The following is a 12,584-nucleotide window of genomic DNA, read 5'->3' as shown; positions in this document are numbered from 1 at the left end:
GTTACATACACTATAACTAGTGAATGTGCCTAAGTTAACTGCATATTGAACCTCTATTCGGGTCACTTACGATGATGCTTTGATTCACTGCAACCAATTCCTTGCTTTTTAAAGTCATGGATGAAAGAACCATTCAAAGTGGAATTGACATAGAAATTCCTAAAACCTCACAGACCCAATCATATATCTTATTAAAATGGGTTTCAATAGACCCAATTGTATATTTTATGATGATGAGTTTCAACCACTTTCAGTTAAGACTATCAGAAGACAAGTTACAGATGCATGCTACACACTAGTCCCTCACCAGGAAATACCCCTGATTTTGCTATTTCTAATACCCTAGGAATACCTTATATACACGCTCATTGACATTTGTTTTATTTTGTTTTTTCTTTCCTCAGTCCTTTTATTCCCCACCCCTACATTTACTTCTTGTTTATCAGGTATGGTCTAAGTAGTTTAAATAAAGAAACTAGTGAGATTTTACTTGTCTCCTTTAAAAATGCCATGGTCTTGAACAAAATCCTTCTTTAGTTAACATACTAAGTAAAGTATAAAGTCATGGTAGTTGTATTTCTATTTATAAAATAAGTGTGCTCATTTATCTTAGAACAAGTCTATAACGTTATTTCAAAAATGTTTTTAACAGTATCACAATTAGTGCAGATATCCACACTCAATTTAAGAAATAAAATTGTTCTTCTTTAGAAAAGATGCTACGGATTTATAACAAGAATATCATCCTTATGTTATGTGTCTAGAATATACTAATCAAAATTTTATGCATACTTATGCTGAATATAAAGGAAATCAATCTAAGTTATCAAAGAGGAAAGCAAAAAATTTTAATGAAAAATTGAAATGGCAAAAAAATAGGAGTCTTTTATGTTCTCAGTATTCAAAGTCAAAGAAAAGTTCCCTTTCGACTTCAAGAAGACCAAAAAAGCCATCACTTCTGGACATACCATTAGCTGAATTCCGAATCATCAGTTTTATGTAGAGACTAACACTACTGCAATATCAAAAAGCTTACAAAATGTCCAGTGCTTTACAAAAGGAAACGGCAAGGCACATTTATTTACTTTGCTGAAAGTACTTTTGTCTAAAGAGAGAAAAACATTAAAGTTCATAAGCATAATAAATGTGCACATTCCACTTACTGGTAACATTGTTTTTAGTCCTGAACGAAGGAATTCATTCCTTAAATGTATTCGAAAATCAAGCTCATAAGGAGATGTGACAAGGGCATTTATAAACTGCATGCAGGCCACCTGCAATTAGAAAGTAAACTTTGTTAAAAAAAAGTTTTTTTAAATTAAAGAAATAATGCATTTAGAAATTTTTTTCCATTTACTAAAGGAATACATACATATATTATGAAATACATCAAGAAATGCAAATGTTTATATAAGTATAATGATTATGACTTTACAGTAGAAACAAAAAAAATAACAATAGAGTTTCTAATGTCCAGAGAAATTCTAACGAAGATATGATGGTTGGTCAAGTACTGCTATGCTTTGCTAAACAATATGAAGGAATATTAAACTTTCTCTGAGAAACTCCAAGTTCCAACAGTGTGGATACAGAGCCCTTTAAAAAGATCATGAAATGTATCTTTCATATCCAGCTGTCCTCAGAGGGCGCTTGGCCTCAATTCTATATGGTTATAAACACTTTTCTAAAATAACTCAAACAAAGCTATAAAAGTACCCTGATGTTAAACAGGGAACAGTGATAACTTAGAGATATTATTACACTGAGTTACACTCTCTCCATTCTATTATTGGATAGATTTGCACAAAATAAAGAGTAGTAAACTATATGAATAAGATGAATTAATTTACTATATAAAAAAATAAATGCAAGTGAATTAAGATCAACTAGAAGGCACTATGACACAAATACTAATGTGCATTGCATGGTAAAGTAAATATAAGAGCTTGTTTTCAAGTAAAGGTGATTCATTACTTAGACTGATGCTGGAAAATGGGTTTTGGTTTTCTTCTGTTATTGAGGTTCCCTATTATAAAAGAGGAGGGAGTTATTTTCCGGTAATTGCAAGCTAGGAGAGTGTCAACCAAATGCTAACTGCCAAGTGTTCCAAAGATTATTCCTCATTTTTGGAAAATGCTGCTCACGTCTAAGGCAATTGGCTAATAGTTTAAGAGCTGCACACTGAAATTTATTATTTTTAAAGTACGCAATGAGTCTAGTAGTGTTCAAAGAGCTGACTGCAAGGGGACCACTGTAAAATACCAGATTTAGTAAATATGTTAAGTATATATAGAAAGGGGCACAAATAAATCAATAGTTAGTATGGAAAAACACATCAGCAAAAGAAAAATATTTCAAATGTATTTTGACTTGACCACATCCAGACCTGTTATTATGATAGTGATTTTTTTCAAGTAGAGACAAATATTAAAAGCTATATTGCTTTTATTGTTATATCTTTATCTTATGCATTTAAGCTGTTTTGGGGGAGATTAGCCTATCTAGCTCACATCCAGGTTCAAAAATCAAAAGTTGCATGCATTAAAAGGGATTATTGAGGCTGTCTCTAACATTACTAGCTATCTAAATGATAATTGAACAATTCAGTCCAATTCTTATGAATGCTCAAATGTCAAGCTAAATCACTTAGACATCTGACTAAATATTTGCCATTGACTTGGCATTACCTCAAAAGTCATATCAGATAAGTTATTATGATGCTTATGCCTTAATGGGTTACTTAACCTTCCTGTTTACAGTAAGAAAATGTTTAAGTCTTCATATAGTTTCAGTAGGCTGGAATATAAATTTGCATACTGTATGAGTCCATAGGTATATTATGACTGTATTTGCATGAATGATTCTTGTTATGTTACAACTCTGACCTGACCGAACAAGCCAAAATACATGTCCAATCCAAAATTAATAGAGAGAAAAGTTGCCATCTGCTAGGATTGTTTTTGCCAGAAGAAATTCTAGCTTAATGGCTTGTATTAATACCCTACAAGCAAAGAGAACATTTCCATAAGAAACAAGTTAATGAGTCTTGGAATTGTACCTTTATATAATAAAAGTATTTGGATCAGGAAATTATAAAAATAGTCAAAGCCAAAAAAATTAATGAATGTAACATCAAAATAATTTTACATTTAATAATATAAATGTTGCAATGCTTTTAAATACTCATTTAACACACAATGTATGATATATAACTAAATGCTAAAAAAAGAAGTTACGTCCATTGACTATAGTAAAAAATAGCACACACTTTAAAGTCAGTAGTTTAAACAGGTAACAGCACTGGTTTATCAATGTACTATTTACTGTTTATCAAATTCTTAAAGATATTTAATTACTTACAAATAGCATAAGATGAATATTCATACTATCATGTCATTTTCCAACATAATCTGCTAAAGCAATGCTCTTTAATAGGAATATTTACATTGTATGAATGTGGAAAACAAAAAAACTCATCTTAATTATCTCCATTCCTTTATACTACTACACAATTACTGCCCTTTTCAGAGGATAGGAACAAAATCAATCCAATTGTCACTATTTACAAAGTTAAAATTTTAAAATGTAATTAGTTTATAGGGCAGAGTATATTATTACTTAATTATAAATATGAAATACCCATTGTGTGGATTCTGAATTCATAGCTAAATACAAACCTCCAAACTATTATCATCATTAATATATTGTATTAGTTTTTGTTACCAACTTAGGAGCTTTACATAATTCACCATCTAATCTCACCCTCACAAAAACCATGAGATAAGTGTTACTATTATCCTTATTTCACAGATGATGAAGCTGAGGCTCAAAGCAGATAAATAACTTATACAAGGTGACACAGCAAGGAGGAAATTCATGATTCTAAACATATCACTTTACTCCAAATACAGTATAATTTCCAGCACATTCCAGATGCCTCATAGAATCCATTCCTAGATTAACACAACAAAATATTTTAAGGATGGGTAAGATAATAAAATTTAACTAGTGCATCATGTTTAATATATTGGGAATACATAACTTTGAAACTATAGGTTAATTAGAAAAACATATAATTATTTTAATATGCTGTCTAGTATATAAAATGGTTATCTTATGGTTATCAAGTATACCTCAATAAAAATAAAGTGGTTATCATAATACATAATGGAATGTGAAAGGAAGAAAGAAAGAAAGAAAGAAAGAAAGAAAGAAAGAAAGAAAGAAAGAAAGAAAGAAAGAAAGAAAGAAAGAAAGAAAAGAAAGAAAGAAAGAAAAGGAAGAGAGAGGGAGAGAGGGAGGGGGGAAGGGAGGAAGGGAGATAGAAAATGGTTTCTGGAATGTGTTACATTCCACTTTATATATATCCTGAACAGTGACCTATGGACAGCATCCCATCATCCAAAACAATGGCCTCTCACTCTCCTTTACTTCCTGCCACCCTACTCCCTCAACTCCCTATTCAGCATAGATGTGCACACAAATACACACATCACATACACACACACACACACACACATGAGCATGCTGTTCAATACAGAGCCACTGACTACAATTTAAATTTAGCTTAATTATAATTAAATAAAATTTAAAATGCTGTTGCTCAGTTTCATTAGTTACAGTTCAAGTGTTGAACAGCCACATGTGGCTAGTGGCTCCCATATTGGACAGCACGGATATAGGAGACTGCAGAAAGTTTGACTCAATAGCACTGCACTGGACACTTTAAAAAGGATTCTGGCCTAATATCTAAAACCTAAGCTCTAAAGCAGTATAAAACTCATTTCTGAATAGTGGAACTTTCAAAATTGGCATTGTTCGACTTCCAAGTATATAAATCTTTAAGAGCATGATTGAACGATATTGTCCTCTTACAATGAAAAATCAATCTACTTTCAAAAAACAAAACTCCAACTCCAGAGATAGAAAATAAAGGATTACGGGATTTGAAAGCTAGAAAGAACATAAAATACTCTGGTCCGATATCCTCATTTAAAGATAAGGAAACTGAAAACCTAGGAAGATTAGATGATTTGCCCAAGACTGTATAGCTAATAATAAAACACAAAGATTGGATTTGAACTCAGGCCTCATGACTTTTAGTCTTTTAGGTAGAATCTTTTAGGTAGAATCTTTTAGATAGAGTCTTTCTACCACACTATAATGCACAAATCAGGCATTGCTGAATAGCATTTTTCCCTGTACTGGAAAGAAAACAAGTACCTTTAAATAGAAATCACAGAGTCCACTAGCCAGATTTCATCTGTTGCTTAGTTTCTTTATAATGTATCTAAGGTTCAAAATGATCTGCCATATTTATTTGATTTAAATTTAGCTTCCATGAGAACTAAAATTCAAAAATAATAGGAAGTCTGAATTTTCTCCATTATTGATAAACATACTAGGCTAGAACTATGATTATGATTTTTAACCAGTAAAAAAAGTTTCTGTATTTGCAATGTTATTAAATGATCTCCCTATATTATATGGAGATTTTTACATGATATCTATATAACCCATTTAACAAATGCATAAACATGTAGATAAAAACCACCAACTTTGCACATATAAGAAAGCATCCAATAATTTCTGCCATGCATAACTATACTAAACTGAATTACTATCAATTTTTCTATAACATTATAATCCTTCTTTTACCATAATAGGATACATTCTTTGTATAATAATCACCTACATTCTTTAGTCACAGGGTTCTATTGTCTTCATCCTGGGGTGTGGGGTGTGGTATAGAGAGTGAAATATCACAAAATAAATTTCAAGCTTCCTCAAGATATGGCTCTGTATTTGCTTAGGGTTTTCTTTGTAACCCCTAACTGTTGCCAATAAAATGTTTAAAATACAATGGGTGAATAGTCATTAAATGTTTCAAATTTTATTGACGAGATATACTACTACAAAAAGAAATTGCATTCAGTTTCTTAAGTGATAGAGGGGAAAATATTTAAACATAAAATATCTTCACAAAATTCCTGGGAAAATGCTAGAACCTTTTATTTACTGTAACTCATCAGCTTTGAAAACTATACAAACATCTATCTGTTTGATCACAATTCACAGAGCTATATAGTACAATAACTGCCAACTCTAGGACATTCTCAGACACATTATCCATATTGCCATTAGCTGTGACAAATTGTGCTTTTAAAATGTTATTGACACTGTCACACATTGACCTTATTAAGTACTTTCTTGACACTAACAAGGTCTTGCTTTATCCCAACCCAGCAGGAGTTAGGAAAAAAGATGGTTTGAGTCAAAATACGTACCAACGAAGAAAGATACAAACATACAGAAAAAGTTAATAAGTCATAAAATGGAGGATTCCAGGCATGGCATTGCCAAGTACAAAGGTATGGAGGCAGAGAGATGAAATAGCATAAAATGTTCAGGGAACTGGGTACAGTATGACTGGATCAAAAACTATATGTAGAAGAGTGACGGAATATGAGGTTAGAGACAAAGCCACAGTTAGATGATGAAGTATTGATATTTTGTGTGGACTAGCATTAGACTTTACTCCTAGTGGCTATGGGAAGATGTAACAGGATTTTAAGCAGCGATATAACAAGAATGACATTTCAGAAGTATAACTTTGTAGAAAATGATTTAAAAGGGGCTGGAATGAAGGGCAGAAGATATTTAAGAGTCCAGGGAAATTACAAAACATTGAGATGTGACAACGCCCTGAAACAAAGAAGTAGCAGGGGCGGGAGGTAGATACTATTATACTAAGGAAGGAAAGTACAGCACTAAGGCAGTATAATTGGTAGGATTTGGTGACTGAGGGAATGGTGGATGGAGAAAGAGTATATTCGAAAATGACTTATGTTTCTCGTTTATGCTACTTGGTGGACAATGCTAAGGTTAACCAGGAATGGGCAAACAAGAAAGGCAGGCCTGGAAGACCACCAAGATGGTGGAGGAGTAAGACGTGGAGATCACCTTCCTCCCCACAAATACATCAGAAATACATCTACATGTGGAACATCTCCTACAGAACACCTACTGAATGCTGGCAGAAGACCTCAGACCTACTAAAAGGCAAGAAACTCCCCACATACCTGGGTAGGGCAAAAGAAAAAAGAAAAAACAGAGACAAAAGAATAGGGATGGGCCCTGCACCACTGGGAGGGAGCTGTGAAGGAGGAAAAGTTTCCATACACTAGGAAGCCCCTTCGTGGGGGGAGACTGTGGGTGGCGGAGGGGGAAGCTTCGGAGCCGCGGAGGAGAGCACAGCAACAGGGGTGTGGAGGGCAAAGTGGAGAGATTCCTGCACAGAGGATCAGTGCCGACCAGCACTCACCAGCCCGAGGCTTGTCTGCTCACCCCACGGGGCGGGCGGGGGCTGGGAGCTAAGGCTCGGGCTTCGGAGCTTAGATTTCAGAGAGAGGACTGGGGTTGGCTGCGTGAACACAGCCTGAAGGGGGCTAGTGCGCCACAGCTAGCTGGGAGGGAGTCCGGGAAAAAGTCTGGACCTGCTGAAGAGGCAAGAGACCATTGTTTCGGGGTGAACAAGGAGAGGTGATTCAGAGCAGCGCCTAAACGACCTCCAGAGATGGGTGTGAGCCGCAGCATTCAGCACAGACCCCACAGACGGACATGAAGTGCTAAGGCTGCTGCTGTAGCCACCAAGAAACCTGTGTGCAAGCACAGGTCACTATCTACACCTCCCCTCCTGGGAGCCTGTTGCAGCCCGCCACTGCCAGGGTCCCGTGATCCAGGAACAACTTCCCCGGGAGAACACGTGGCACGCCTCACGCTGGTGCAATGTCACGGAGGCCTCTGCCGCCACAGGCTTGCCCCGCATTCTGTACCCCTCCCTCCCACCCGCCTGAGTGAGCCAGAGCCCCCTAATCGGCTGCTACTTTAACCCCGTCCTGTCTGGGTGGGGAACAGATGGCCTCAGGCGACCTACACACAGAGGCGGGGCCAAATCCAAAGCTGAACCCCAGGAGCTGTGCGAACAAAGAAGAGAAAGGGAAATCTCTCCATGCAGGTTCAGGAGCAGCGAGTTAAATCCCCACAATCAACTTCATATACCCATCATCTCTGGAATACATGAATAGACGATGAATCATCCCAAAATTGAGGCAGCGGACTTTGGGAGCAACTATAGACTTGGGGCTTGCTTCCTGCATCTAATTTATTCCTGGCTTTATGTTTATCTTAGTTTAGTATATACAGTTAATTATTATTGGTAGATTTGTTTATTGATTTTGCTACTCTCTTCCTATTTCTTTTTTTTATATATAGATTTTTTTTCCTTTTTCTCTTTTTGTGACTGTGTATGTGTATACTTCTTTCTGTAATTTTGTCTGTAAAGCTCTGCTTTTACCATTTGTGCTAGGGTTCTGTCTGTTGGGTTTTTTTTTGTGTGTGTATAATTTTTGGTGCTTAATATCATTGGTGGATTTGTTTGTTAGTTTGCTTGCTCTCTTCTTTCCTTCTTTTTTTCCTTTTTAATTTTTATATTTTTAATAATGCTTTTTTATTTTTAAGTTTATTTTATTTATTTCATGCTTCTTTTGTCCCTTTTCTTCTGAGCCGTGTGGCTGACAGGGTCTTCGTGCCCTGGCCAGGTATCAGGCCTGTGCCTCTGAGGTGGGAGAGCCAAGTACAGACACTGGTCCACCAGAGACCTCCTGGCTCCACCTAATATCAAATGGTGACAGCCCTCCCAGAGATCTCCGTCTCAACACTAAGACCCAGCTCCACTTGATGACCAGCAAGCTACATTTCTGGACATCCTATGCCAAACAACTAGCAAGACAGGAACACAACCGCATCCATTAGCAGAGTGGCTGCCTAAAATCATTATAAGGTCACAGACACCCCAAAACACACCACTGGACACAGTCCTACCCAGCAGAAAGACAAGATCCAGCCTCATCCACCAGAACACAGGCATCAGTCCCCTCCACGAGGAAGCCTACACAATGCACTGAACCAACATTACCCACTGGGGGCAAATACCAAAAACAATGGGAAATATGAACCTGCAGCCTGTGAAAAGGAGACACCAAACACAGTAAGTTAAGCAAAATGAGAAGACATAGAAACACACAGCAGATGAAGGAGCAAGGTAAAAACCCACCAGACCAAACAAATGAAGAGGACATAGGCAATCCACCTGAAAAGGAATTCAGAGTAATGATAGTAAAGATGATCCAAAATCATGGAAATAGAAATGAGAAAATACAAGAAACATTTAAAAAGGACCTAGAAGAACTGAAGAGCAAACAAACAATGATGAACAACAAAATAAATAAAATTAAAAATTATCTAGAAGGAATCAATAGCAGAATAACTGAGGTAGAAGAACGGATAAGTGACCTGGAAGATAAAATAGTGGAAATAACTACTGCAGAGCAGAATAAAGAAAAAAGAATGAAAAGAATTGAGGACAGTCTCAGAGACCTCTGGGACAACACTAAACACACCAACATTCAAATTATAGGGGTCCCAGGAGAAGAAAAGAAAAAGAAAGGGACTGAGAAAATATTTGAACAGATTATAGTAGAAAACTTCCCTAATATGGGAAAGGAAATAATCAAGTCCAGTAAGCACAGAGAGTCCCATACAGGATAAATACAAGGAGAAACATGCCAACACGTATTAATCAAACTAACAAAAATTAAATACCAAGAAAAAATATTAAAAGCAGCAAGGGAAAATCAACAAATAACATACAAGGGAATCCCCATAAGGTTAAGAGCTGAACTTTCAGCAGAAACTCTGCAAGCCAGAAGGGAGTGGCAGGACATATTTAAAGTGATGAAAAGGAAAAACCTACAACCAAGATTACTCTACACAGCAAGGATATCATTCACATTCAATGGAGAAAGTAAAACCTTGACAGACAAGCAAAAGCTAAGAGAATTCAGCACCACCAAACCAGCTTTACAACAAATCCAACTTCTCTAGGCATGAAACACAAATGAAGGAAAAGACCTACAATAACAAACCCAAAACAGTTAAGAAAATGGTAATACGAACATACATATTGATAACTACCTTAAATGTAAATGGATTAAATGCTCCAACCAAAAGACACAGACTGGCTGAATGGATACAAAAATAAGACCCATATATATGCTGCCTACAGGAGACCCACTTCAGACCTAGGGACACATACAGACTGAAAGTGAGGGGATGGAAAAAGATATTCCATGCAAATGGAAATCAAAAGAAAACTGGAGTAGCAATTCTCATATCAGACAAAAGAGACTTTAAAGACTATTACAAGAGACAAAGAAGAACACTACATAATGATCTAGGGATCAATCCAAGAAGAAGATATAACAATTGTAAATATTCATACACCCAACATAGGAGCACCTCAATACATAAGGCAAATGCTAACAGTCATAAAAGGGGAAACTGACAGTAACACAATCATAGTAGGGGACTTTAACACCCCACTTTCACTGATGGACAGATCATTCAAAATGAAAATAAATAAGGAAACAAAAGCTTTAAATGACACATTAAACAAGATGGACTTAATTGATATTTATAGGACATTCCAACCAAAAACAGAATACACTTTCTTCTCAAGTGCTCATGGAACATTCTCCAGGATAGATCATATCTTGGGTCACAAATGAAGCCTTGGTAAATTTAAGAAAATTGAAATCGTATCAAGTATCATTTCTGACCACAAGGCTATGAGACTAGATATCAATTACAAGAAAAAAACTGTAAAAAATACAAACACTTGGAGGCTAAACAATATGTTACTAAATAACCAAGAGGTCACTGAAGAAATCTAAGAGGAAATCAAAAAATACCTAGAAACAAATGACAATGAAAACACAAAGACCCAAAACCTATGGGATGCAGCAAAAGAAGTTCTAAGAGGGAAATTTATAGCAATACAGTCCTACCTCAAGTAAAAAGAAACATCTCAAGTAAACAACCTAACTTTACACAAAAAGAAATTAGAGAAAGAAGAACAAAAAAAAAACCCCAAAGTTAGCAGACGGAAAGAAATCATAAAAATCAGATCAGAAATAAATGAAAAAGAAATGAAGGAAACAATAGCAAAGATGAATATAACTAAAAGCTGGTTCTTTGAGAAGATAAACAAAAGTGATAAAACATTAGCCAGACTCATCAAGAAAAAAAGGGAGAAGACTCAAATCAACAGAACTAGAAATGAAAAAGGAGAAGTAACAACTGACATTGCAGAAATACAAAGAATCATGAGAGATTACTACAAACAACTCTATGCCAATAAAATGGACAACCTGGAAGAAATGGACAAATTCTTAGAAAAGCACAACCTTCTGAGACTGAACCAGGAAGAAATAGATATTATAAAGAGGCCAATCACAAGCACTGAAATTGAAACTCTGATTAAAAATCTTCCCACAAACAGAAGCCCAGGACCAGATGGCTTCACAGGTGAATTCTATCAAACATTTACAGAAGAGCTAACACCTATCCTTCTCAAACTCTTCCAAAATATATAGCAGAGGGAGGGACACTCCCTAACTCATTCTACGAGGCCACCATCACCCTGATACCAAAACCAGACAACGATGTCACAAAGAAAGAGAACTATAGGCCAATATCAGTGATGAACATAGATGCAAAAATCCTCAACAAAATACTAGCAAACAGAATCCAACAGCACATTAAAAGGATCACACACCATGATCAAGTGGGGTTTATCCCAGGAATGTGAGGATTCTTCAATATATGCAAGTAAATCAATATGATACATAATATTAACAAATTAAAGGAGAAAACCTGTATGATCATCTCAATAGATGCAGAAAAAGCTTTCAACAAAATTCAACACCCATTTATGATAAAAACCCTCCAGAAAGTAGGCATAGAGGGAACTTACCTCAACATAATAAAGGCCATATATGACAAACCCACAGCCAACATCATTCTCAATGGTGAAAAACTGAAACCATTTCCACTAAGATCAGGAACAAGACAGGGTTATCTACTCTCACCACTATTATTGAACATAGTTTTGGAAGTTTTAGCCACAGCAATCAAGGAAGAAAAAGAAATAAAAGGAATATAAATTGGAAAAGAAGAAGTAAAACTTTCACTGTTTGCATATGATACTATACATAGAGAATCCTAAAGATGTCACCAGAAAACTACTAGAGCTAATCAATGAATTTGGTAAAGTAGCAGGATACAAAATTAATGCACAGAAACCTGTTGGATTACTATACACTAACAACGAAAGAATATCTCTTTGAAAAAAATGGTTCTGAAGAACCTAGGGGCGGGACAGGAATAAAGACACAGCTGTAGAGAATGGACTTGAGGACACAGGGAGGGGGAAGTGTAAGCTGGGAGGAAGTGATAGAGTTGGCATGGACATATATACACTACCAAATATAAAATAGCTAGCTAGTGGGAAGCAGCCACATAGCACAGGGAGGTCAGCTGGGTGCTTTGTGACCACCTAGAGCAGTGGGCTAGGGAGGGTTGGAGGGAGACACAAGAGGAAGGAGATATGGGTATATATGTATATGTATAGCTGATTCACTTTGTTATAAAGCAGAAAGTAACACACCATTGTAAAGCAATTA

The 12,584-nt window shown here is 36.0% G+C and overlaps 1 protein-coding gene across 2 annotated transcripts in view; it reads right to left on the bottom strand.

Annotated features, from left to right (window-relative positions):
• Nucleotides 1-12,584, bottom strand: part of DIAPH2 (diaphanous related formin 2) — an 897,660-nt gene that overhangs the window by 641,436 nt on the left and 243,640 nt on the right. For both annotated transcript variants that reach the window (XM_027086071.1, XM_027086072.1), the window contains exon 11: nucleotides 1,164-1,274. In XM_027086071.1, coding sequence (XP_026941872.1) covers nucleotides 1,164-1,274 — 111 coding nt within the window. The remainder of the gene's footprint in view (nucleotides 1-1,163; nucleotides 1,275-12,584) is intronic.

Source organism: Aethalodelphis obliquidens, unplaced genomic scaffold, assembly GCF_003676395.1.
Source record: "Aethalodelphis obliquidens isolate GAN/ISIS:26980383/991018 unplaced genomic scaffold, ASM367639v1 scaffold54, whole genome shotgun sequence".
NCBI classification, from domain to species: Eukaryota; Metazoa; Chordata; class Mammalia; order Artiodactyla; family Delphinidae; genus Aethalodelphis; species Aethalodelphis obliquidens.
The sequence above is the reverse complement of the archived record's forward strand: the minus strand, read 5'-3'. Positions and strand labels throughout refer to the sequence as shown.